Below are 26,464 nucleotides of genomic sequence, written 5' to 3' on the forward strand. Positions count from 1 at the left end.
GATCACTAGTCCGATTGGTTGTTTACGTACGTTATGAAACAAACAAACAAAAATTCAATTTTATGGTTGTCAAGTGAACCAATTACACTAATAGATACGTAAAGAAACAGCAACTTGGATATCCGCAACTCTTAGTTTTGTGCCTTCAATTCAGTGATCACGTTCCATTTGGGCCTTGTGGTTCCCTCTTTGTTTTTATTTTATTTTCTTGTGGATCTGATCCCATATTTTTCTGATTTCTTTATTGGAGCAGAACCTTTATATTTATAATACAAAACATAGTTTATGTAAAAATAAGAAAATCTTGTTTTGAGAAGGCACGTTTTACAGTAGACAACAAATGAATTCATCTGTCGCTGAGAGGCTTACCGTAAATGAAATTACGTGTGGGATGCAGTGCAGAAGTGTTCAAACAAAAATATCATACTCAATAATAAAAATAGAGTTTATTTTCTCAAGTAAAATACTACAAATAAATTAAAAATTGCATCCAAGATAGAGAGGGTGACTGTAGCTCGTGACCTCGTGTCTTGTTTTGCGCCATACCAAAAAAAACGTCGAGAAGAGTTGTGACGAAGTGAAACTAGATTCATCATCATCAGTCAAAAACATTAACGGCGCAAAATCAAAGTCACCGCAATTGCATAAATCCAACGTCACATCCTTTTCACATTTTTCGTAGTTATTATCTAAACGAGCATGAAAATATAAAACATTACGAAGAAATGGGCAACAACTTTGATGAGCCCTAGCCATCGTTTACCAAAGAAATGGGTCGTCCGACCACTGTTGTTGTTATCAGATCCTGCGGTCGGAGGTCCGCTGGGAGGGTCAGAAGCTAGGCCCATTTTGTGTAAAGCTTGATCTATTTGATAGAACACCTGGGCTTCTGGAGATTTCTCGTCCAAGTGAAGGAAAGCTGAAACACCCATTCCACCACATAATTATGGATTCCTTTATTTTGCTTTTCTTTTTTTTTTTTACATCTAATTTATTTTCCTCCTATAATGAAACTTTTAAGAGATATATGATAGCTCATAACTAGAGTACTTAATACATGACAAATCTTAGATATAATTGTTTAGATGAAAGTGTTGATGTGCCTAGAATTTAATCATAGGTCCATATATTATATTTTGTATTTGTTTCTTTTTGTCTGCGCGGACAATAAATTGTTGGTGAACCTCGTAGATCTATATGTTTGTTCTTTTATGTTTCTTTATTATGTTCTTTCCGTTTTTTCCCATCAGCAACTACAACCAAACGGTCGTGCTAATTAACTAATCATAAGAAAATGCACAAAGAACCAAAAAAGAGAGTACTTAATACATTACAAATCTTAGATATAATCTTATATAAGATTATCATTACAAATTTAGATTTAGTGAGCAAGATACTTCTATATGTCCACAGCAAAATGTATCATCTAACTAATTAACCATTAGATCCCCTCTAGTTAGATTTAGTGAGCAAGAACTTTATAATGTTCCACACTAAATTGTACCATCCAACCAACAACAAATATGACTGCATTTTATATCGTAAAAATCTTAGAGAGGGTGATCAAGGTACGAACCAGGGCATTTAGCGACATCAGCAGTGACATGGCAAGCGGAAGGAAGAGTGTAAGAGAGAGAGATATTGATCTGGAGACCCAAAGCAGGATCATTCCTGTCTTGGATGATCACACAAATACAGTTCTTGTCCGAATCTAGAATCTGTTTGAGGCCGGAGCAACAAACCGGCGTCGGAGATTTTGCTTGCCCTTTCATGTAAGGAAGACACTTGGCCATACTCAACTTCTCTTCCGTACACTGTTCTTCGTTTTTTGCCTTATCTTCTTCTCCACCTCCCACCACCGTAGTCGCCACTGTTAAAGCTATTGATATCGCCACCACTAGAATAATCCTCCATGATTCCATTTTTCTTTTCTTTTTATATATATTTTTTTTATATTTTCTGATTTGATTTTTTCTTCCTTCTTTAAAAGAAAATGTGAGAACAATCGATCTCAAATATCAAAATCATTATCTCTATACGCGGAATCTGTGTAGTAACTTTATAATAAGACAAAAGCTTATCGACTTTATAAAGACTTTTGGTAAGTCAAGTTTCAACCCTCTTTGTTTTGTTCGGCCGACCTCTTTTTTTTTTTTTTCAGATCTGTCAAAAAAATGATTCTCGTTTTTCACGTAGATCAGTAGATGTACTCGACTGTGTTTTTGGTAGTGAAAAACAATCTTGCTTAGTAGTTACTATATTCATCCCATGTTATGGTTTGTAGAATTTAAAAAAACGGTATTGGAGGATATTTTCCTATTCTATTGTATTTACCTTATATGTAATTATCTCTTTAGGGTTTACTCTATATTTTGTATAAATAGGAGACTTTATGGGAATAAGAGGGTCAAGCCGTATTATTCCCATAAGGTCTCCTATTTATACAAGATATAGAGTAAACCTTAAAGAGATAATTTTTTCAGATCACGAAAATTTTTTCTAATTTTTTCAGCCTCTCGGCGTCTTTCTCTTTCGATTTTCATTGCCTCTCGGCCTCAATCTTCTTCTGTTTCATCTCCTCTTTGATATTTCTCATCTGCTACGATGTCTTTAACACCACATAACCCACGACACAAAACGATCTCTCCTTATGATCTTACTTCTAGTGATAACCTTGGTGCTGTTATTTCTCAGCCCCTTCTCACGGGCTTCAATTATGATGAGTGGGCGCTTAATTTTCGGATGGCTCTTTCCTCTCGGAAGAAGTTTGGCTTCCTCAATGGAAGCATACCACGACCTGCTGACGATGCTTCCGAACTTGAAGATTGGATTGCTAACAACCATCTAATCGTTGGATGGATTAAGCAAACGATTGAACCAAAGATTCGTTCTACGATTTCGACTCGAGAAGTAGCCAAAGATCTATGGGATATTATTCAAAAACGGTTTTCTCTCAAGAGTGGTGCTCGTTTGCAGCAACTCCGCAACTCCTTGGCGACTTGTAAACAAAATGGCTCGTCGATTGATGAATATTTTGGGCGTCTCACCAAGCTGTGGGATGGTATTGCTGATTGTATGGAATCTAAGAGTTGTACCTGCGGCAAGTGTGAGTGCGACTTCAACTCTGCTCGTGACAAGGAGATCGAGACCTTACGCATCCATGATTTCCTCGCCGGTCTCGACGACTCTACCCATGGTGTTATACGTTCTCAATTATGCGCCATCACTCCTCTTCCTGACCTTGATACGGTTTATCAGACCGTTTCTCAAAACGAGACGATTCGTTCCTCCGCAACAACTGAACCTACGGTGATGGGGTTTTCTACTCAAGTTCCTTCTCCTCGGCCTGGCACTGTTCCCACCCGTGATTTGACTCGACAATATACGTCTCGTTTTACTCCCGGCAACCGTGATCCAAATCGCCAGTGTACAGCATGTGGTCGCATGGGCCACGAAGCTGCTTCGTGTTTTAAAATCGTGGGATATCCTGAATGGTGGGGTGATCGGCCTCGTACTCGTACTGATGCTCGGGGTTCGCAAAATCTCACAACTGGACGTGGTCGTGGCTCCGCACCTCGCGCGAATGTTACTCAGATCGTCAATGCCAATTCCGCTTCTATTGACGCTTCCGACCTCACCGACAGTGATCGCCAAGGACTTACGGGGATTACTGATGATCAATGGAAGCTTGTTCAAAAGATTATCAACACCGGCAAAGCTACTGAACAATTGAGTGGTAAGCCTCTTAATGATTCGTGGATTTTAGACACCGGCGCTACTCATCATATGACGGGTCGTGGTGATTTATTGGTGGATATCCGAGAGATCACTCCCGTCTCTGTCCTATTACCGGCTGGTGCAAATGTCTTGGCCACTCAACAGGGCACAGTTCGCCTTACACCGGCTCTTTCTCTACGCAACGTTTATTTGATTAATGGCTTTCACACCAATTTAATCTCTTTTGGCCAGCTTGTCACAGATAATTATTTGGTGGGTCAAGTGACTGATAGACTTATGATTTTGCAGGACCGCAAGACGAGGACGCTGATTGGTTCAGGTGAACGAGAGGGGGAGGGATTGTATTGGTTTCGCGGGATCAACAATGTGACATCTTTGCAAGCTACTGTTCGTGATAATTCAGTCTTGTGGCATCATCGTCTTGGGCATCCATCTTCTCGCATTACAGGAATGATTCCTGGAGTTAGTACTAGTTTTCATAAAAGTGAGGATTTAATTAAGAAGTGTGATATTTTTTTTTGAGCGAAACAGACTCGTCAGATTTTTCCCGACAGTTTCAATAATGCTAAAGCGGTTTTTGATTTAATTCATACTAATTTATGGGGGCCATATCGTACAACCGCGTTCTGTGGATCTCCTTATTTTTTAACTATCGTTGATGATTTTTCCCGTGCTGTTTGGCTTTATCTTCTACCGGACAAGACAATAGTATCTCAATGCATCCGTGATTTCTTGGCATTGATCGAGCGTCAGTTTAACAAGAAAGTTAAAACTATTCGTAGTGACAATGGAACGGAGTTCATGTGCCTCACTCGATTTTTTCAAGAACATGGCATCGTCCATGAAACGTCTTGTGTGCATACTCCTCAACAAAATGGACGGGCTGAACGTAAGCATCGCCACATTTTGAATATTGCTCGGGCACTTCGGTTTCAAGCTAGTCTGCCCATTACTTATTGGGGTGAGTGTGTTCTTACTGCGGGTTATCTTATTAATCGCACACCATCGATTCACTTGAACGGCAAGACACCATTCGAACCTCTTTATGGCCATGCTCTGTCTTATACTCATCTCCGGGTCGTTGGTTGTCTTGCTTATGCTCATAATCTTGATCATCGTGGTGATAAGTTTACATCTCGTAGTCGTCGTTGTGTCTTCATTGGCTATCCATACGGCAAGAAGGGTTGGAAATTATACGATTTGGATCGTCATACTATTTTTATCTCGAGAGATGTGGTGTTTCAAGAGGATATTTTCCCGTTTGCATCATCACCTCCATCTCTTTGTTCTCCACTGCTCTCTATTGATGCTCCTGTGAGTGGTGATTTTTCGGCTGATGATGATCCACCTTCCCTTGTCGCGGTTATTCCTACCACGAGCGACACGGCTCCCCCGGCTTCTTCTCCTCCGTTGAGTTCGTCGCGTGAAACTTTGGCTATCCCACCTAGTCCGACTTCACCACCTCAAGCAACTACTCCGCCTCCGCCAGTTTCAGTTGATGACGGTCTTGGCCAAGGCAAATGTCAGAAATTTCAGAATGTTCGTCTACACGACTATGAGGTGGGAAATGCTGTTCTTTCCACCTATCCTCCCCTCTCTTCCTCTTCACCTGTTCCTCAGCTCTCCTCAGGTCCGGTCTATCCTATCTCTGACTATATCTCTTATGATAATTTTTCTCCCCAACATCGATGTTTTTTGACAGCCCTCTCTAAGAATGTAGAGCCACGCTCATTCCAAGAGGCCATGCAATATGAAGCTTGGTGAAATGCCATGGGGTTTGAATATGATGCATTAAAGCGTAATCATACATGGGATGATATTGCTGAACTTCCTCCTAACAAGAAAGCTCTTGGTTGTAAATGGGTCTATACTAATAAGCTTCGCTCCGATGGCACGCTCGAACGACATAAAGCACGTCTTGTTGTCCTTGGTAATTACCAAAAGGAGGGGATTGATTATTCCGAAACATTTTCTCCGGTAGCTAAGATGACTACGGTTCGTGTTTTTCTTGACATGGCGTCTAAGAGAAACCATGAGGTTCATCAAATGGACGTTCATAATGCTTTTCTTCACGGCGACCTCGAAGAAGAAGTTTATATGAAGTTACCCCAAGGTTTCTGTCCTCCAACGGGGTCGGGCGTATGTCGTCTACGCAAGTCTTTATATGGGTTAAAGCAGGCTCCTCGTTGTTGGTTTGCTAAGCTTACCGCTGCTCTACTTAAGTATGGTTTCCAACAGGCTCCGTCGGACTACTCTTTATTTGTTTATTTAAAGAAGGGTGTCTCACTTCGGATTTTGGTCTACGTCGATGATTTGATCATCTCCGGTAACTCGCCAGCGGAGATTCAAACTTTTAAAGAATACGTATCTACTTGTTTTCACATGAAGGACTTAGGCTTCCTCAAGTATTTTTTGGGTTTGGAGATTTCCCGTAATACGTCCGGTATTTATGTTTGTCAACGGAAGTATGCTTCCGAGATCGTCACGGATTCTGGCCTGCTTGGCTGTCAGCCGGCTGGTTCTCCTATGGACCAAAATCACAACTTAAGTATGGCTACTGGACCTCTTCTTGATGATCCCGAGAGCTACCGTCGCCTTGTTGGCCGTCTTATTTACCTCATTGCCACACGTCCGGATTTGACATATGCAGTTCACATCCTTTCTCGTTACATGCAAACACCACGGGAAGACCATTGGCTCGCTGCCTTGCAAGTTGTTCGTTATCTTAAAGGTACTCTTGGGCAAGGCATTTTGCTTCGGGCTGATTCTCCTCCTCATTTGACGGGTTGGTGTGACTCCGACTGGTCTCGTTGTCCTTTATCTCGCCGTTCCTTAACGGGTTGGATTGTCCAACTTGGTTCTTCACCAATTTCTTGGAAAGCTAAGAAGCAGGATGTTGTCTCCATGTCTTCTGCAGAAGCCGAATATCGGGCTATGGGTGAAGTCACAAAGGAATTGATGTGGCTAAAATCGCTACTTCGGGATTTGGGGGTTCATCATGATGCACCGATGACAATGAAATGTGATAGCCAAGCTGCGATTCACATTAGTTCCAATCATGTTTTTCACGAACGTACAAAGCATATTGAGCGTGAATGTCATTTTATTCGTGATCAAATCGTCAAAGGTGTCGTCAAACCGGAACATGTTTCTACGTCCATCCAACTCGCCGATATACTGACTAAAGCTTTGGGACGTAAGGAGTTTGATGCGTTTCTTCTCAAGTTGGGCATTCAAAACTTACATGCTCCAACTTGAGGGGGGGTATTGGAGGATATTTTCCTATTCTATTGTATTTACCTTATATGTAATTATCTCTTTATGGTTTACTCTATATCTTGTATAAATAGGAGACCTTATGGGAATAAGAGGGTCAAGCCGTATTATTCTTCTAAACCTAATCTGTTAAACGGTGTTGCTTTCGGTGATGAGTTGACAACACCAAAAGAGAAATTTCTTCTCAAGTCACTACAACTCTACGAGATATTTAGTAGAAGGATCCTTTTTTGAAGAGAGATTTACAACACTATAAGAGAAATTTACTTTTTTTTTTTTTACTCATTCGTCGGTCTACAAGTGACTTAATGATATCAATGCTGAGAAGTGAGAAGTCTTCCAGTCAAGGTTTAAAGACTATAAAGTAGTGAAGTTGACGCTAAAATTTAGATCTCGTCTTTAAATCTAACGTCTATTTTAAGTTTTAACAACGTAACAAAATCCACATTCACGCTGCTTTTATCAATGTCGTTCAGTTATTTAAAAACCAAAGTCAACCCTAGTCTTAATTATCTAGGTTGATAAAAATCTTGTATTTCCTACTGAATAATTTAAAAGATTAAAAGTATTTCAAAAACTTGATGATAAAAAACATTACGAGAGCAGCCCTAGAAAAAACTGTCGTTCGTACGTGTCTTATTTTGGGCCAAACAAAAATAGAAAGAAGAGGTCTCACGAAGTCGAGAACTAAATACATCAATCAAACACACTAACGGCAAAAACTAGCGTCACTGCAATTGCGCAAAAATCAACGTTACATACTTTTCACTTTTCGTTACTATTTTCTATACGATGGTGAAAATGTAAAAAACTACGAAGAAATGGGCAACAACTTCGAACCCTAGCCATTGTTTATAGAAGCCTTGAGCGTGGTTCGAGCCTGGTACAGAGGTCGTTCGACCACTGTTCTTGCCATCATCGGATCCTGCGGTCAGAGAGGGCTCAGGGGCTGAGCCAGCGGGACCAGAGGCTGGCCCGGTTTTGTTTAAACCTTTACCTAGTTGGTTGAACACTTGGGCATCTGGAGAATTGGGGTCCAAGTGAAGCAAAGCTGAAACACCCATCCCAAAAAAAAAAATGAGTTTACTCGGTTTGCATACTCTGTTTTAATCCTTAAATGTGCTACATATAGATGCATATTAAGTTATTAACATATGACTAATTACTTCACAACTTGTACTCATGTTTCACTCCTGGCTTAATTAGATGGTAACATTAACATAAATGACTTCCCCAATTAACTAACTATATTATGGTGGATTTGTCTTTTGTTTTTGTTTTTTTTTGTTTTTGTATAACTCCACCAAATCAGCTAATATAATTTAGTCCAAAATGTTATATAGATGGAAATTAAAACTAGAATTCTAACGTCTTAAATCAGTCAATAATGAATTAATGATAGTTTACAAAAGTCACCCAAATATGCAAAACATTAATGATTCTACACTATAATCATAAACACTCGGATTCAGTTTAGCACAAGCTTTCTATATATAGCATCCTACCAACTAATAATTTTTATTTGTTTCCACTAATCCAACGACGTCGCAAATTATTACACGGTGAAATTATAGTAGAGAGGTCAAAGGTACGAACCAGGGCACTTAGTGATATCAGCAGTGGCGTGGCAAACAGAAGGAAGAGCGAGAGCGAGAGAGACGTTGACCTGAAGACCCAAATCAGGATCGTTCCTGTCTTGGATGATGACACAAAGACACTTCTTGTTGGAATTAAGAACTTGTTTGAGGCCGGAACAACAGTCCGGCGTCGGAGATTTTGCCTGTCCTTGCACATAGGGAAGACACGTGGCCATACCAACCAACTGCTCGGTACATTCCTCCTTATCTTTTGCCTTATCATCTCCAGCAGCCACCACCATAGCAAACATTACCAAAGCTATTGCTGTCGCCAATAGATTAACTCTCCATGACTTCATTTTTTTGGTTACTACTAGTATGATGTTTTTTCTTTTTTCTTTTCAGTGTTATTGTTGTTGTGATTTCCACTACCATTCGTTTCCTACCTCTCTTACGATTTATATAGCTTTAAGGGTATTTTACAAGTTTATTATTATTATTTTTATTGTGTGAGTTACGTGATGATTGCGTTGTCGACTTGTCGTCACGAGAGGTTTATCGATTTTTCTTTTACTTTTGTTTAGGGGATGTGATGGAAAATTGTGAGAAGAATAGAGATCGTTCTGTGAGATTGTGTCGTATATATGCGAGCGAACATGTGACCATTATCTCCATAGACAAGCCGACCGACGGATACCACTAACTGACTAAGCTAAAGAACATGAGACAATCGTAAAACTAACAAGGAGCCATAATTATCAATTGTGGAGTACCATATTTTACCAAAGACTATTAATTATCCATTGTAAACTATTTTTGGTAAGTCACTTTGTCAACTTTCCTTTGTTAATTAAATTCAAAAATTTAATTACTTTTTAAAAGGATTTTTTTAGTTTTTGTCAATAAAAAAAGACTTCCAGTCTTGAATATTGAGTACTGTTTTTCTATGGAATTTGTTGTGTAATAATTTTTTTTTAAAAAAATGATACTACCAAAAATAATAAATTATTTAGTTCATTTATTGTTATTCTTAACAAAATTATATGTCGTTAATTTAAATGATCAGGTTTAAATTGGAGTTATTAATATGCTACTAAAACTGATACTGTAACTATTAACATTATCTTTGTGTCTTATAAAGCTGTTTTTCAAAAAGTTATTCTCCAAAAAAGTTGTTCACGAGATGTTTGATGGCTAATAATTCATTTTAGTATAAAGTATTTGTACACCTGATCAGTGCCCATCATATATAGTATTAGAAACAAAAAAAAAAGAACTAATGGCCAAAGCTACAAAACAAAAATGTTGTGGGAATATGCATAAGAAATGGAATGAAGAAGAGAAAAAAGGGACCATCACTACTACTACACCAACCAACCCATCGAGTGGAAATGTCGACTGAGTGGGTTGACTTGTATACATACTTTGAGTCTTTGACACTTGGTCCAGTCTTTTGGAACCCTACCTACACGCTACGACACCATTGCATCATTGATCGCGTCACTCTTTGCCTTACCGTGTGTAACTCACTTCGTTCTTATTGGGCCCTTTTACTTCTTCACATAAACCAAGAAAATGCTACGTTCTATCACGGCCCATTAAAACAAATAAAAGGTTTTTATGGGCCTTCCTTAAATAAACTACTAATATTAAAAAACTTTTTAAGATTCTTTCTTATCTTCACCGACTCATCAGCAAAGAAAAACAAAAAAAGAAACACTCGAAGAAGAAGGAAATGGGAGTAGTAGTGATCGATGGATCAACAGTACGGTCATTTGTGGATGACGAAGAGCAGTTCAAGAAGAGTGTCAACGAGCGGTTCTCAGCTCTGGATCTGAACAAAGACGGCGTTTTATCGCGATCGGAGCTACGAAAGGCCTTCGAATCCATGAGGCTGCTTGAATCTCACTTCGGCGTTGATGTGGTGACTCCTCCTGACGAGCTTACGAAGCTCTACGATTCGATCTTCGAGAAGTTTGATACGGATCACAGCGGTTCAGTGGATCTTGAGGAGTTTGGATCGGAGATGAAGAAGATCGTGCTCGCCATTGCTGATGGGCTAGGGACTTGTCCGATTACCATGGTCTTGGATGATGATGAGGATAACTTTCTCAAGAAAGCTGCGGATTTGGAAGCTTCCAAGCTTGAGAAGGCTTCTTCGTGATGGTTATGAAGTTTAATGATCTTTTCAATTAGTACTGTTCTTCGTCTTTGTGGTTGTTCTTGTTTTGATGTAAGCGAGAGTATGAATAATAATAATAAAGGGGACATGAATTTGTGGATTTTGAATTGTTGTGATGCAAATTTTGGATTGACTTTGTTTGAAGATTATAACCAGACTTGGGATTGAAGAAATTGGAAGATTAGAGTTTTGTTTTAAGATAATTGGAAGTACTAATTCGGAAAAAAGGAAAAATATTACGTCGCCTGAGAGATTCGAACTCTCGCGGGGAAACCCCATGTACTTAGCAGGCACACGCCTTAACCACTCGGCCAAAGCGACTTCTTGCCAAAATTCTCGAATCATTGTTTTATAAAGGAATGAGATGAAATCATGAAATCTATGGTAGCTGTTAGCACCAACATTTTTAATATCAGTTGTACATATTTTTTGTAACTGAATTATTAATATCTGAAATTCTAATATATAAGTTAATAGTGTTTATGTAAATCTTTGTGTCAACATTTTATAACAATATGTAAACTCTCTTTCCCAACAAGTAGGTGTACTAGTAAATTTTATATTCTTTATTCTATAATAAAAAGATGATTTACATCATCAACTTCTCCAAATTCAAAATCTTAATTTTCCGCGCCTTGTAAGACAATATGTGCTTCCCATACGAATTGAGATTTTGGAATGCTGATAGCATACTAACATTAGTAGAATCCACTAGATTTCAAACTTTAGCAATGATTTTGTTTCCATTCTTAGTAAATATAGGTACATGGAATTTTGAAATTTTAACCATTTTATGAATCTTGACCGCTAGCATATTATACATAAAGGGAAAGCAGATCAACGCAATCTGACCAATACCACAAGAACTAAAATATTTGACTCTCTTAAATTTTAGAATCTTTGAATATTGGAAGGAAATACCAAAAACCTTAGAGATACGTTGTTACAAGCATCCCCAATTATATTATAAAAACCTAAAGAGATGCCATGTTTTTTTTACTAATTAAATTCCCTCTCAACCACCTAACTTGTCAATATGTCTTCCTCCTCTAACCAAAACCAATTGGTGATGTGGAATTACATGTGCCTAGAATGTGACGTCGATATCGCGGTTATCGCTATCCCATCTTCTTCCTCTACTTCTCATCCACACTGTCCTCAATGTGGTATCATTTCTTCTTTCATTTCTTCGGGCCCTTTTGGAGTTAGATCTGCTGAGGATGATGATAGCGAAGACGAGGAGGAGGAGCAACAAATTCTCGATCCAATGGAAGCAATTCCGACCGTTGAGATCTCATCTTCAATGGTGCGTGGTTCTTCCTCAGACGAATCTTCTTTGCTATGCGCCATTTGTATGGAAGATTTCGTTGTCGGAGAATCTGCTAGGAGATTGCCATGCAACCATTTATACCATAATGATTGCATTGTTCCTTGGCTCACAAGTCACAACTCCTGTCCTCTCTGTCGCTGCCGGTTGCAATAGCTACTGGAGACGACAGTGGTTCGATGTATTGACCCTAGAGGATGACTTGGAGGAAGATACGTACGGGACTCACTCTCGATGTGTACCAAAATCTAAACGGCTAAATGTTGTAGGGTTCAAATCTATATATATATATATATATGTGTGGATTTACCTATATTTCAACAACAAATTCATCAAATGGTATTCTATATTTTCAATGTACGTTCCAAATTTATCTCATCACAATTGATGAAATATATACATTGAGCCTCTATGGGTGTATTTATTCCTATACTTTAATATCTGTTCAAGTATTTACGAGTAACTAAACCTTTTTCAAACATTAAATCTGATCAGTCTTACTAGCTAAGAAGACCTAATAATTGGGTTTGGGTCTGCTTAATAAATAAAGAGACAATTGTGAATCCTAAACAAAAGCTAGTGTTATAGTACTGAGTGGAGGAAGGCAAAATTCACAAGTTAATCATTTTAGTTATATACATCATCACTGGTAAAATCATGAAACGAAATTAATGAACTTCACTCTCTCTCTAGATATCTAAATCGATTGTACAGAGAAGCAGACGCATGAGTATATAGAACAAGTCTTCCAGTCCGCGTAATGGAATTAAATAATGACTACATATACTTTTTTCCCCCAAAATTTAGGTTATTAACCTAATTTTTTTTAAACATACAGCTATTACCTCTAGGTTTTATAAAAACAAAACGCGCCAGTATCAAATACTACTATTGTTTTCCTTTATAAATAAGTTTGACTTTAAAATCCGTTGACGTTAATATAAATAGAATAACTACCAATATTGAAAACTAATATGACATCTCCTTATGATCATATGCTATCGTTTACAAGAATTAATTAATCAAAGGTCAAAACCACCAAATAGTGCAATATTGGTATACTGCATATATAAGAATTCACCAAAAGATTAGTGTACTGTATGTATGTAAAACCAAAATTTTCACGCTTAGGCCAAAGCTACATCGAAAGTCTAACTACATAGGTAGTAGAGTTAACAACATATATATATGTGGGTTTAACTTTGAATTTAACAACTACAAAAATTATTTGTAATTTTGTAGAAGTGATAAGCCAATATGCTTTAATTTGTGACAACGATTAGAAATTAACATTTGTTCTAAAGACAGTCGTTCTAATTCGTGTCTAATTCTATTTAAAAAATAAAAATAAATAACAGAAGTCAACGGAGGTTAAATCCACCCTGTCGCTCTTGTTAGCAAGCGAAAGTCAACTATTTTTTATATAAAATTGCAACTTTTAAAAGTAAATAAAAAATAATTGTATGTTTGTATTGTGTCATGTAGGTCATTTTTGGTATAAAATATTTCTTTCGTGCGTCTGCTTCTCTTCTCTGTGCAAAACTTTATATTACAACTTAATTAAAAAATGAACCAAAACGAGAAAACAGAATTTTGCTTCTAATTAAGCATACTATGGTACTAATGACATATATATTTGACAAAAAAAAAAATGACATATATATCTACGTGTCGACACCTCAAACATTACAGTGTAGATGAATGACCTCATCAATATGTTTAGTGTCTAAATACATAGAGATGACATTACAAAACTAGCTATTTTAAGGGGGGTTAATTAAGTTGGCTAGAAGGAAATCTTTGGTTTTAATAAAACTAAATTCAAAATAAATTAAGATCATATGAACGGCAATGATCTTTATCTTCTGGTTTCTTAACCTTTCCCACCTTGTTATTACTATATAAAAAAAAAGATATACGAGATCTGATATAAAAACAAAGCATCATCAAACCTAAGAAAATTCACTAAACAAGTAGGATTGGATTTAGGTCGGTTTTCAAATGACAGTTCCCTGAGTCAGATTTTGACCCCACAAACTATAGAAACTGATATTAAAATTTGCATACGATTTTAGTTTTCCATCTATTAATATTGTTATAAGTTTTGATAAAGTTAAATTCCACACACGACGTCACGAGACAAAAGAATATAACGAGACTATCAATTATTTGAACATGTAGCCAGAGACGTCCAATATCATAGTTTCATATCAGTTAGACAAAAATGAAACTTGTAATAATTAAAAGAAGTATATACAGAAACTAAAACATAAATACTTCTGAAAGTATATGAAAGCCAATCCCAAAACGTACCAGAAAATAACAGACATGCCGACAATTAACACACGCACACCCACAAATTTGCGACCAAAAAATATATATATGACTCTCTGATCACGCTATCTATGCTTACTGCTTAGATATTTTAGTTAATTATATACAGTAATAATAATAATATTATAGCTTTAGATATATCGTCAGTTGATTAATCACAAATCATAAACACATCATTTTATATTCAGACTGTGAAAAAACATAACTACAATTAATGTTCTCAAGTAACATAATATGATATAAGTACACACAAAACTTTATTTTAATCAAGTTGTTTGTTGTGTGTCATGGAGGCAGGTCCATAGCTGTTTCGTCCTACATCTTCTATTTCATTTTCATATTCAAGTTATTTGTTAATTTAATGTTATTGACTAACCAACAATCCAATATTTTAAAATTTTATATAACCATTTATATATATAACCATCCAACCGCCGCGGTATTATTCCACGCCATACGAAAGTGTTTTGTTCAAAGATCTTCTCTCAATCGTTTCTGATTATTGTTTGTTCTCTTGAACTGTGAGAGATTTAATGGAGATTACTCAACTTCAAACTTTTCATGAAGGTTCAAGCTCTAGGGTTTCCGTGAACAAGAACTCACAAGTAATATCCAAGATCAAGCCCAAGATCCGCATAATCCATATATTCGCACCGGAGGTAATCAAGACCGACGTCAAGAACTTCCGTTCACTCGTTCAAAGTCTAACCGGAAAACCAGCTGCTGGAGAGGCCAAAACCGGTAAAAAGAGAGCCAAACCGAGAATTCCAACGTCCCATGAACCGGCTTGCGGAGACCATCAGCCGGTCAACCGGTTTTTGGGTTTCTCCGGGTTATTAGCAAACGGAGGAAACCGCCAGGTGAAAGAAGAGTGGGGATCAGGTGATCAGAGCACTTTGAACACAAACACTTACTTTGACTTAGAAGGTTTGATTCAAGATGTCGGAGAAGATTACTTCTCTTCGTTCCCCATGAGATCTTCTTCTAGCTCACAAGTTGAAGGTTTCATCTACAACAACATCAACAACAACAACAACTTCGATACAAAGGGTCATAATTCGTCATAGTTATATATATAACAGTTTAATTTCTAGGGTTTTTCAGGCTTTCTGATTCTGCAAATCGCATTATTTTGGTGAGATCTAATCGAAAGGACGAAGATCATATGTTGTGGGGAGAAATGCATATAAGTTGTACATAGATATCTTGATGAATTTTTGAATTTGATGGGTACGACGAGAAACTTAAACATTTGGTGCAAAGCTGATTTTGCCAAGCTTGAGAGTTGTGGTGAAGAGTTTAACTTACGTGCAGCCCTTCTAGGAGAAGTGACTGTATCTAATTAAGAGGTTGTCGGCGGTCGAAAAACCCTAGTTGTTTTAGTATGTAACTTCATTGATGTGATATTATTGGATGTGTGTTAATTCTCTGGTGTGCATATGTGATCTGTACTTTTTTGGGAAAAACATGTTTGTATGGTAATTAGAACAAATTAAGATTGACTAGTTTTCCATTGTGATTGATACAAATGAATCATGTATTCATGTGGTTGACTGTATATCGATATTACATATGTCAACGGTTAAGTAAAGTACACTAACTAAACTAACATGTAAGGATTCCTGAATACTATTAAAGGTATCTTAGCAAGATCTTAAGCTAAAATTTGTCAAAAAAATGATCTTATACCATTGATAATGTTGGTCTAAGAGATTCATGTTGTCTTTGTGATATACCCTTTTTAGCACTGCAGTGACAATATTAATGTCTTGCTCTTGGTTAGAAAGTAGTTTAAACTTACTGATAATTATTTACAATGTTGAAAGTTAATATTATTACAGATGTATCAAAATATTTTATTTAAAAGTCAAATCTTAGTGACAAAGATCTATATCAAATATGAAAAAGACATTATATCTATTAATCTGATAGTTTATAGTGATAATAAGCAAACGCAGCTCTAACTGAAATTAAAACTTAGTTTGTACAAAAGTTCTAATATTTAATTAGTCCATTTATTTTTTCAGGCTGTATGATTCATTTGTCAGTTAGTCTAATTAGGTTTGGTGGCATAGATTAAACCACCGGATGAGAGAAAAAAGACAAGACTATCTATCAAACATGACTTTTCAAGGTTTGGAATTAGAACATTCGAGCTGCTTCAAAGCTTATAGAGATTTAAGTGCCCGTGACCCGTTGACCATCTCATTTAAAGCCAAATATTTCGGTCTGGTTTCCCAAAACGCGAAAAGGCCAAACTCTAAGGATCGATCAGTGTTTCGGTTTAATTTGGTTCTGGAACGTCAACATTTTTACAAAAAAAAAAATTCTTTTGTAATGTTCTGTACATGTTATAATAATTGACTAGTGTACTTTTTCAGGCATTACGATTATATATATTTTATAACTAGTCTAAATAGGTTCTGATTGCACAATATCGAATGAAAACATTGTACAGGACGATTTCAAACCTGACTTTTCTAGGTGTTGGAAACGTTCCGGCTGCTTGAAAAGCTCATAAATATTAACAAAATATAATAACGACAAAGGAAACTTATCTGAACCAAAAATAAACCACACCGGTACACCGAAATTGAATTTGAGATTTGTAAATGACCTCGTCAGCAATGAGATCGCATTATTCGATTTTAATTATTCCGGTATGTTGCAAGGATTCTGTACCCCCGGTTTAGTTTGGTTTGTCTTCTCAGAGTTGTAGAGGGTCAAAATTGGAAATATTGTGTTATAAACCTTCCCCAGCCAGCTCTATTTACAAATGTCATTTGCTCGCCTTTCGCCGTATTATATAATTTTGTACATCACACGCAGACGCAGCAGCTCTACTTCATTTTGTTTTTCCTTCTCGATCTCCATCAAGCTCCCGACTCTTTGGTAAGCTTCGTCGCTGCTTCTTAGTAGTTTCTCATTTAATTTTGTTCTTCCATTACTTTCGGAGAATGTAGTCCATGTTTTTGTTTGATTCTGGAATCTGAAATCTCCGGTGAATTGCGCTGATCGAATCTTTTGAGTTTCCTTGAATTATTTGACCAGCTAATAAGCCTTGCCTCTTTTATATGTTTGTTTCTGATTCTGGTGAGTGTTGATCGCTTGAGTTTTCACGGATCGGCTTTTGTTTTGAGAATTTGGTGGATACTGTCTTGTCACAGGTTTTTGAGTTTTGGATAATGGTGTTCTTCCGCAGCGTATCGGCCTTTTCTAGGCTGAGGTCTCGCGTCGTGAGTATTTGACAATCTTACTTTGAGTTTTGTGTTTGTCTCCGTTTGGTTTCTCTGTTTAATGCTAATAGATTGGTGATCGGATCTATGTAACCAGGGGCAACAATCTTCGCTCAGCAATTCTGTTAGATGGCTCCAGATGCAGAGCTCTACAGACATGGTAATTTTCTCCTTTCTTTTGTATTTTTTCGCGTCTCAAGCTCATCTTTAAATGCGTACTAACCTTCATATTTATGTTTGATTTATTCATAGTTGAATAGAGAATGGTCTTTACTTTTCTGTTTCAATATTGTACATGTTGCTTGTGGGGTCTTTTTTTTACATTTTGTATAAATGGTGGCAATGCAGGACCTCAAGTCGCAGCTGCAAGAGTTAATTCCGGAACAGCAGGTTAGCGTAGACCCCCTTTATATTAATTGAAAAGATGAACTTGTGTATTATAGTTCTGATGGTTGAGATTGTTCTTACATGCTACTTGCAGTGAATCTCTTTTGCTTTTCTACTTCCCTCTTTCCTCATAAGATTTTCCCAATTTCAGGACCGTCTGAAGAAACTCAAGTCAGAGCATGGGAAGGTCCAGCTGGGAAACATCACTGTTGATATGGTAGAAACAATGATGATTTTCACGGTTTTAGTTTGTTTATATGGTTGTCACCTTTCTCATCATAATCTCCTTTTAAATTAAGGTTATTGGTGGAATGAGAGGGATGACTGGATTGCTTTGGGAAACCTCATTGCTTGACGCGGATGAGGTACTGATAACTCTTTGTTTATAGTTATAATTACTTGGTTAGATCCTAGATCTCGAATATATCAAGTATTCATCGTTCCCGTTCTAAGTCTGTTGTTGCAATTTTTCTTATCATTGTTTCAGGGTATTCGTTTTAGGGGCTTAACTATCCCTGAGTGCCAAAAAGTATTACCTGCTGCCCCTTCTGGAGCAGAACCATTGCCCGAGGGTCTTCTATGGCTTCTTTTAACTGGAAAGGTGTGACTACTCTACATTTTTATAAGTTGGTCATGGGTACTTCGTTCAATATATCATCTAGTGATATTCTTTCTTACCCCTATTCATAAAGGTACCAAGCAAAGAGCAAGTTGAAGCACTGTCGAAAGACTTGGCAAGCCGTGCTGCTGTGCCAGGTTTGCCTATTTACATTCTGGCTCTGGCTGGTTACAGAAAAGCAGTCTGTTATTGGCTCATCCAACCTTGTTCGACATAAATGTTTTTTTCGTCTTACTCTTCACTCAATTCTTAACTTGTATCCAATTATGCAGATTATGTGTACAATGCCATCGATGCCCTGCCTTCCACAGCTCATCCAATGACTCAATTTGCTAGTGGTGTTATGGCCCTCCAGGTGTGGATCTGTTTACTCGAATAGTTGTTTGTTTGTTCTTGTTGTGAGATGGGTTAAAGCCTCTTCTTCTTTTTTTGCCATAAATACACAATTTTCAGGGAATGCTAATTTTCTTTACATGATATCCAGGTGCAAAGTGAGTTCCAAAAGGCATATGAGAGTGGAATTCACAAGTCAAAGTATGCTTTTGAAGTTTCTGGTATAGATATTATTAACGTTTTATAGTAGCTGGCATCATAACAATGATCTTTTTGTCTAGGTTCTGGGAGCCAACATATGAGGATTGCCTTAACCTGATTGCTCGTGTTCCTGTTGTAGCTGCCTATATTTATCGGAGGTTAGTGAAGAATATATATTTGTGTAATCTTTTTCATATTTATTGGAAATTTTGTAATCCATTGTTTCTTCTTTGTATTTTACCTTTCCACTCAATTATTGCAGGATGTACAAGAATGGTGATTCCATCCCCTCAGATAAATCTTTGGATTATGGTGCAAATTTTTCCCACATGTTGGGATTTGATGATGAAAAGATGAAAGAGCTCATGAGGCTCTACATCACTATCCACAGGTCTGTATTAGTTTCTCCTAAATTAAGCTTAAACTTCTTGTGTTTATTATTGTTTTTAAGACCTAAAAGTATACTGTAGCATGATATTTGGTTTTTCTACTGTTTTATGTTTGCTATAGTGATCATGAAGGTGGAAATGTTAGTGCGCACACTGGTCACCTGGTATGCATTTCTTACAGCCTCTCCATGTTTCCTGTAGAGGATTGACCTTTTAATGTTTCTGATGATTCATCTTTTGCTGAAATTAATACTTGTGCATTTAGGTCGGTAGTGCACTATCAGATCCATATCTGTCATTTGCTGCTGCATTAAATGGTTTAGCTGGGCCACTCCATGGTTTGGCTAATCAGGTATTCTCTCTTGTCTATATCTTGAATAAATGTTAATTCTTCAATTTACGTCAGAGCTTCATGAAATTTCTCTGTTCTATATTATCTAGGTAGCTTGTGTAGTTGTACGGTACAATGATAAGTTGGTGGAACAGATTCTTAGACTCTTATTTGTCTTGTTGCAACAGGAAGTTTTGCTTTGGATCAAATCAGTTGTGGAGGAATGTGGAGAAAACATATCGAAAGAGCAGTTGAAAGAATATGTTTGGAAGACATTAAACAGTGGCAAGGTAAAAACATGAAATTCCTCTACATTGCATTCTTTGCTTTATTTTCTTGTACATGTATGTTGTAATGTATCGAGGACAGTCTACTATAAATCTCTGTTGACGACTCTTGATTTGTCTGCAGGTTGTTCCCGGATATGGACACGGTGTTCTGCGCAAGACTGATCCAAGATATGTATGCCAAAGAGAGTTTGCCCTGAAGCATTTACCTGATGACCCTCTTTTCCAGCTGGTACTTTTTTCCCCCCCATCTTTTCTGTTGCGCTCTCAAAATTCTAAATGTCCAGTGGCTTACAAATCCTTCCTACTCTGTAGGTGTCAAAGCTTTATGAAGTTGTCCCTCCTGTTCTCACAGAGCTTGGAAAGGTAATATTTCTATCTTTTCGCGTTAAATAGAGGTGTCGTTTCATGTAAATGGATTACATAGAAAGTATGACACGTCTGAGAACCGGTCATTTGAAAATTGTATATATATTTTCTTACAAATCCTATGATGGCCTTTTACAGGTGAAGAACCCGTGGCCAAATGTTGATGCTCACAGTGGGGTCTTGCTGAACCACTATGGTCTAACCGAAGCAAGGTACTTAAGAAGCAGATATCTCCTTTAAAGTATAATTTTGCACTAGGATAGTACTCAGAAATACATAATGTTATGCGTTTTATAGGTACTACACCGTGCTCTTTGGTGTTTCAAGGAGTCTTGGCATCTGCTCTCAGGTATCTATATATTTACACAATACGCCTTTGTTGCTATGTAAGACATAACTCATATGATCGCTATTGTCAATTGTGTTTGGTTCATAGCTTATATGGGACCGAGCACTTGGACTAGCACTGGAGAGGCCAAAGAGTGTTACCATGGACTGGCTTGAGGCCCACTGTAAGAAAGCTTCATCTGGTTAAGCCACCACCCCAGAGTCCCGATTCAAGCTCTCCCACATGCTTGTTTACTCAAAAGCCATTCTCTTCCACACTGAATAGCTTTATTTTCTTTTTACCTTCTATTAACAGAAGAACCATTGTTTCATGTAGAAATTTCTTCTTTCGAGATTTTCTTTATTTCTTTGGATTTGAGAAACAACTGCTTGGTGCAAATTTGCATTGTCGGAAAACTCAAGATAATAATAAAAGAAACAGTTGTACTCAATTCGCATAAACATCCAACAACATCAATATAACTCATGAATAAATACTCTTCTTGATTTATGATATACAAAAGAAGAAACAAGAATGCAAAAGAGAGAAGTGCGACATGACGGGATTAAGAAGAGCTGGGCTTGTTGGTAGTAGTAGTAGTATCGTTATTAGGAAGGTCATCATCAGCAAGAGAGGCAGTGAAGTTAAGTCTCTCCTGAGTGCCGGCAGTAATAACGGGCATCCAAACATCGGCTGTGCCGCTAAGAAGCGTCTGAACTTGTGGATCAGAAGCAATGGCTGATGATATCATCTCATCCACATCGTCTAATTTGGCTGATAACTTATCCAACTCCTTAGCTATATCCACCTGAAAACACACACACAAACAAAACCTCAGTTTTAGGCTACAATGTGTGTATCAGAGTATGAATGAAGAGAGGACACATGACCTCATTGAGGTGTTGAGCAGACTTAGATGGGACTTTGGTGACTTCCAAACCAAGAGCTTCGATCTTAGAACGTAGCTCAACCTCTTCTGTATTTGTCAATGATTCCACCTTTAAGAAGAAAAAAAGATCAAAAAAGCTCTACCGATGATGGATTGGACATAAACTGGGAGCGATTGAAATTAGAATAAGAGAAATTTCTAGAAAACCCCAAAATCAAAATCAAGATGAAACAAATTTCACAGATCATAACGAAATTGAAGAAATCGAAACCTGTTGAAGAAGACCCGAAAGAAGCTGGAAGAGCTGTTCGTCGGGTTTGCCCTCCGCCATATCTCTCTCTCTCTCTCTGTTCTGCTCTCTTCTTTGTTTGAAAATCAAACTAATCAATATGAATTACTACTGATAGATGATTGATTCGTATGATCTCGTGTGGGTTATAAATCTGATAGCGGCAGTTGGGTAAAACTTTGAACAGATGGAAAAAAAAAACAAAAGACGATGGATCATCAGGGAAGCAGGCGCGCGTGAATCTCACGGCATAATCGCTATATTAGTAAAAGATAAGTACAAAATAGAATATGGGTCGGGTCAAAATTAAAAAATTAACCCGATTTTAGCAATTGGATACTTCAAAATTGGATATTAAATTGGGTTCGGATACATACATCAGATACTTTCCATATCTAATTTTAAAATTATATTATTTCCATAACTAATTTTATGATTTTCTAATAAATCTCTAACTAATCAATTATTATTCTTCTTTAACTTTTATTTGATATTATTTTTAATTTATGATATTATACTATATAATAAAAATGATTAATAAAAATTTAACTTTTTTTTTTTTTTTGCATATGTTGCAATTTGAATTTTCAAAACGGACATATAATACTCAACTACACTCGGTTAAATATTTTGGACAATGATTTAAAATCAGTATAAATATGACCAATATTAAAACCATTGTTACATGAGTCTATTTAAAAGTTTCAAAAGTTTCAAAACATTATAATTAAAATGTTAAAATATATTAAAATAGAATTTAAATTACTAAAATTATTTTTTTGGAGACATAATTTTAATTTATTGATAAAATATATTATATATCAAACTATGGAAATTTTCGATAGTTCGCGGATAGTTTGTAAAAATCACAATTATAATGGTAAAGCGAGTTATGAATAATGTTTTAAAAAAAATGAATTTTGTTACGGGTTGGTCCTTCAAAAAAATATATTGTAAGTATGTAATTTTTACATATATTCCTACTTCTACTACAAGAATGGTCAAATTGAATAATTTGTCGATAAATATTCTATTGTGCTGTTAAATTTTCACTGTTTTTTTAATTGTATCAAACCTCTATGTATTATTATTTACTAACTTTTCGTTTATTATTTTATTTAAATTTATTACACATATATATTATTCACCATAATCGACTGCATTGCAATAAAACTAAAATATAACATATTCTTTTTTTTTGGACAAAAAATATAACATATTCTAATCCCTTAAAAGTTATATATTTATAATTATTTCCTCCGCGCTGTAGCGCGGATCTGAACCTAGTTATGTTTTGTTTTATTAATCTCTTTTTTTCTTTTTAATATTTGTTTTGTATCTCTAAACGTTGACTTTGACTTTTGCTATTCGGATTAAATATTTTTGTTTTGTTTAAGTGTTTAGTTTAGTTAATGGAGACGAAACCTTTTTTGTTATTCCTTTTAAGATTAAACGTTACGGAATACGGACAAAGAGAATATATTTAGTTCGAGCATGTCAATGCTTATCATCGTTTACCACTTTCTCTCGAATATGATTCAAACCCCTTGTATTATTAGTCTTTTATACTTTAAACTTCGAGACTGTGACGTATGTAATGGTTAGAGCAAATAAAGTCAAAAGACTTTTTATTTTATTTTTTATTTTATTCAAGAGAAAGAAAAACAAACAAACATGGAAGCTTGCAACATTTCAATGAAAAACAAGAACAACCAAATCACAAGAAACAATTATTAAATGAGTTTCAAAGTATCAACCTTATCTCATGATCAACAAGTTTTGTATTTATTTTATTTTATTTGGATTAAAAAAAGGTTTTAGATCAACTTGAGACAAGCCTTTCTTGCTTTCTTGGCAATCTTAGCTCTTTGCATCTCCATATGTAGCTCAATCTGCATCTTCTCCATCTCCCTTTGAGCTTCCAACATTGCAGCTAACTCCGATGCCGCTGACCCTCTTCCTCCTTTATTTCCATTGTTGTTTTTGTTTCCTCTTGCGTTTCCTCCTCCTCCTCTTTTTGGCTCTTCTTCTTCTTCCTCTTCCTCCTCTACCGCGCAAGAATGTAAATGCGTGCCATAGTCACATTCCTTGCAGTAATACGACCAGAGGTTGTCCGGTACAGTCTCTTCACAAACATCGCAATTAAAGATTAAACCGTTCTCGTAAGGAGAACGGTAGAGCAATGTGAGCGGATGTCTGTGTCCTTCACGCTCCACGGACTCAGGCATGGACACACACCCGACATGAACATCGTACTGACAGATAGAGCAGTTGTAAGTGAATCCGGATCCATACTCACCGCACGCATCGCACGTATAAGTTGACTCGTATGGTGGGGAATAAAGAAGGGTCAAAGGGTGGTCCGGGTGAGCCTTGTGACGAGTCTCACGGGGAAGCTCGAAACATGACTTGTGCAAGAAGTAATCACATTCTGACTTTGTGCATTTAAAAGATGCACCTACCAGGTCTAAGTCGCAGCCAGAGCAGATGATCTCTTCTTCAACTTGGGCTTTGTGACTGCGCAATGGATGGTTGTGGCTCGGATGCCTCACCGACGGTTTTCTTGCTGCCATTCTAACTTATATCTTCCTTTTTGTGTGTTGGAGGCTTTCTTATCAAGACGATTTCAAAGTATTTATAGTAAAACTAGTAAAGACGACTTGTGATAATGAGTCTTCTTTAGCATGGGAGTAGTGATATGTTTTGGTTTGACTATTTAACCAAGTTGTAGCTTATATATTAACTATATTGGCACAAGAATGTCAGTACGCGTTTAGATAATGATATACGATATAAACAAGATTGATTCTCATTTGGAATTCAAAGTCAAGTAGTGGAACTATTCCTTCTTGATCCCATCCATCACGCCGTATATATATGGTACTAATTAATAATTTGTAATTGATTAAACAGCTAATTGTAATTAAATGTTATGAACTTTAGAATTATCAAGCTGTAAAATGTATACAATAGAGTTGACATAGTGAAGGATGTGAGGTCAATTAACTACGCTTGAGTCTCTAGCCAATGCGTAGGATTGTCTTCGAGTAATTTCAATATTAGAGACTTTCACTTGCGGAAAGAAACTAGATACAGTATAGAGTTAGCCATTAATTAAAGAACTCTCATTTCTATGTTTCTGCATCTCAACCTTTTATCTGCCTACTCACATTCATCGCTGTTAATCTAATGACTACTTACGAATCCATGAACATTGGGCGCAAGATTTTTTTGTAGTTAATGTGGTTAGAACAGAGGAGACCAGGTCGATCGTTGATATCTTTCTAACAGCTTTGGTGTTCTAATCTCTCATTAATACATATATGTGAATGGTTCATTAAGCCAAAATTATTAAGAGATACAATTACATGAAAAGAACTTACAACAGCCCAAACGAACCACAACACAAGCTTCGTCAAATCAGTATGATTTTTCATTCATAAACCCATTTATATCTCGGTTCATCCCCAAAATGGATCACAGAATTTTTGATATTATCCCTAATACGCATCGCCGCCAGCTCATCTTGAGCTGCCATCAACGACTGCATCCTTAAAGCTTCCAAACTCGCTTCTCTTTCTCTTTTCTTTGGCTGATGATTTTCATGAACCGGGCAAGAATGCACATGTGTTCCGTAATCACATTCTTTGCAGTAATAAACCCAAAGATTCTCTGTCATATCTTCTTCACAAACATCACATATGAACATTGCACCGTCCTCACGACCTTTGCATGGTGTGTTGTAGAGAAGAGTGAGTGGATGTTCGTGATCTTCCCGCTTCACGTTCTCAGGGATAAACGCACATCCTACATGGACATCATATTGACATGCAGAGCAGTGGTAAGTGAATCCAGATCCGTACTCACCACAAGCATCACACGTGTAAGGCTGACCATAAGGTGAGGAATGATGAAGGGTTAAAGAGTGGTCAGGGTGAGACTTGTGACTGAGTTCACGGGGTAGGTCAAAACATGACTTGTGCAAGAAGTAATCGCAATCTGACTTTGCACACTTGAAAGCCTGTCCGGTTAGCTCGAGCTCGCATCCAGAGCAAATCATCTCATCTTCACCTCGGGCTTTACAAACACGCAGTGGATGGGTGTGACTAGGGTGCCTCACCGATGGGCGATTAACCGGTCTGGTCGAAGCCATTGTGTCTCACCGTCTAGATTTAGTTAGTTAAGTGGAAAAAGAGTTTAAGAACTATGTAGTGGACTTATGATTTATGTTTTCGTCCAAATAACCTTATGTTTGGTTTTGGATCGAGATTCACAAGGTTGTGTGGTTTAATATATAGAAGAAGACGGTCGACATGTAATTTAAGTTGCAAAATTTACATACGGGAACTTTGTTAGATGTATGTGGTTTAGA

General features: G+C 36.9%; 9 protein-coding genes and 1 non-coding gene across 10 annotated transcripts; 4 read left to right on the forward strand and 6 right to left on the reverse strand.

The window, feature by feature from the left end:
• Positions 1–431: 431 nt before the first annotated feature.
• Positions 432–1,973, reverse strand: LOC17889207 (protein YLS3). The gene is made up of 2 exons (XM_006294992.2): positions 1,577–1,973; positions 432–919 (listed from the first exon to the last, which is right to left on the reverse strand). Exons 1-2 carry the CDS (start codon positions 1,920–1,922, stop codon positions 690–692), a joined length of 576 nt encoding a protein of 191 aa, XP_006295054.1. The 5' UTR covers positions 1,923–1,973; the 3' UTR covers positions 432–689.
• A 5,623-nt stretch (positions 1,974–7,596) lies between these two features.
• Positions 7,597–9,035, reverse strand: LOC17889413 (protein YLS3). Its single transcript, XM_006294952.2, has 2 exons — positions 8,611–9,035; positions 7,597–8,065 (listed from the first exon to the last, which is right to left on the reverse strand). The coding sequence occupies exons 1-2, from the start codon at positions 8,948–8,950 to the stop codon at positions 7,800–7,802; spliced, it is 606 nt and encodes a 201-aa protein (XP_006295014.1). The 5' UTR covers positions 8,951–9,035; the 3' UTR covers positions 7,597–7,799.
• Positions 9,036–10,271: 1,236 nt separating this feature from the next.
• Positions 10,272–10,880, forward strand: LOC17888316. The gene has a single exon (XM_006295568.2). The coding sequence runs from the start codon at positions 10,327–10,329 to the stop codon at positions 10,753–10,755; it is 429 nt and encodes a 142-aa protein (XP_006295630.2). The 5' UTR covers positions 10,272–10,326; the 3' UTR covers positions 10,756–10,880.
• A 132-nt stretch (positions 10,881–11,012) lies between these two features.
• Positions 11,013–11,094, reverse strand: TRNAS-GCU. Its single transcript has one exon. It is a non-coding gene; the product is annotated as a tRNA-Ser (tRNA).
• Positions 11,095–11,809: 715 nt separating this feature from the next.
• Positions 11,810–12,360, forward strand: LOC17888373 (E3 ubiquitin-protein ligase RNF128). Its single transcript, XM_006295661.2, is given in 3 exon segments — positions 11,810–12,249; positions 12,251–12,314; positions 12,316–12,360. Coding segments are annotated over 3 exon segments (549 nt in total).
• Positions 12,361–14,909: 2,549 nt separating this feature from the next.
• On the forward strand, positions 14,910–15,947 carry LOC17889434 (VQ motif-containing protein 18). The gene has a single exon (XM_006295362.2). The coding sequence runs from the start codon at positions 14,968–14,970 to the stop codon at positions 15,499–15,501; it is 534 nt and encodes a 177-aa protein (XP_006295424.1). The 5' UTR covers positions 14,910–14,967; the 3' UTR covers positions 15,502–15,947.
• A 1,284-nt stretch (positions 15,948–17,231) lies between these two features.
• LOC17889833 (citrate synthase 4, mitochondrial) lies at positions 17,232–21,365 on the forward strand. The gene is made up of 20 exons (XM_023784094.1): positions 17,232–17,326; positions 17,602–17,670; positions 17,768–17,830; positions 18,019–18,060; positions 18,209–18,274; positions 18,357–18,422; positions 18,545–18,658; positions 18,750–18,813; positions 18,949–19,031; positions 19,161–19,210; positions 19,291–19,368; positions 19,473–19,601; positions 19,721–19,763; positions 19,865–19,951; positions 20,119–20,220; positions 20,342–20,449; positions 20,533–20,583; positions 20,725–20,798; positions 20,884–20,935; positions 21,023–21,365. Exons 2-20 carry the CDS (start codon positions 17,620–17,622, stop codon positions 21,119–21,121), a joined length of 1,422 nt encoding a protein of 473 aa, XP_023639862.1. The 5' UTR covers positions 17,232–17,326; positions 17,602–17,619; the 3' UTR covers positions 21,122–21,365.
• On the reverse strand, positions 21,341–22,315 carry LOC17887773. Its single transcript, XM_006295149.2, has 3 exons — positions 22,075–22,315; positions 21,805–21,912; positions 21,341–21,722 (listed from the first exon to the last, which is right to left on the reverse strand). The coding sequence occupies exons 1-3, from the start codon at positions 22,132–22,134 to the stop codon at positions 21,480–21,482; spliced, it is 411 nt and encodes a 136-aa protein (XP_006295211.1). The 5' UTR covers positions 22,135–22,315; the 3' UTR covers positions 21,341–21,479.
• Positions 22,316–23,733: 1,418 nt separating this feature from the next.
• On the reverse strand, positions 23,734–24,773 carry LOC17890534. The gene has a single exon (XM_006295530.2). The coding sequence runs from the start codon at positions 24,663–24,665 to the stop codon at positions 23,910–23,912; it is 756 nt and encodes a 251-aa protein (XP_006295592.1). The 5' UTR covers positions 24,666–24,773; the 3' UTR covers positions 23,734–23,909.
• A 616-nt stretch (positions 24,774–25,389) lies between these two features.
• LOC17890188 lies at positions 25,390–26,328 on the reverse strand. Its single transcript, XM_006295354.2, has one exon. The coding sequence runs from the start codon at positions 26,243–26,245 to the stop codon at positions 25,526–25,528; it is 720 nt and encodes a 239-aa protein (XP_006295416.1). The 5' UTR covers positions 26,246–26,328; the 3' UTR covers positions 25,390–25,525.
• Positions 26,329–26,464: the final 136 nt, after the last annotated feature.

The sequence above is a fragment of the Capsella rubella genome, unplaced genomic scaffold, assembly GCF_000375325.1.
Source record: "Capsella rubella cultivar Monte Gargano unplaced genomic scaffold, Caprub1_0 scaffold_4, whole genome shotgun sequence".
Lineage (NCBI taxonomy): Eukaryota > Viridiplantae > Streptophyta > Magnoliopsida > Brassicales > Brassicaceae > Capsella > Capsella rubella.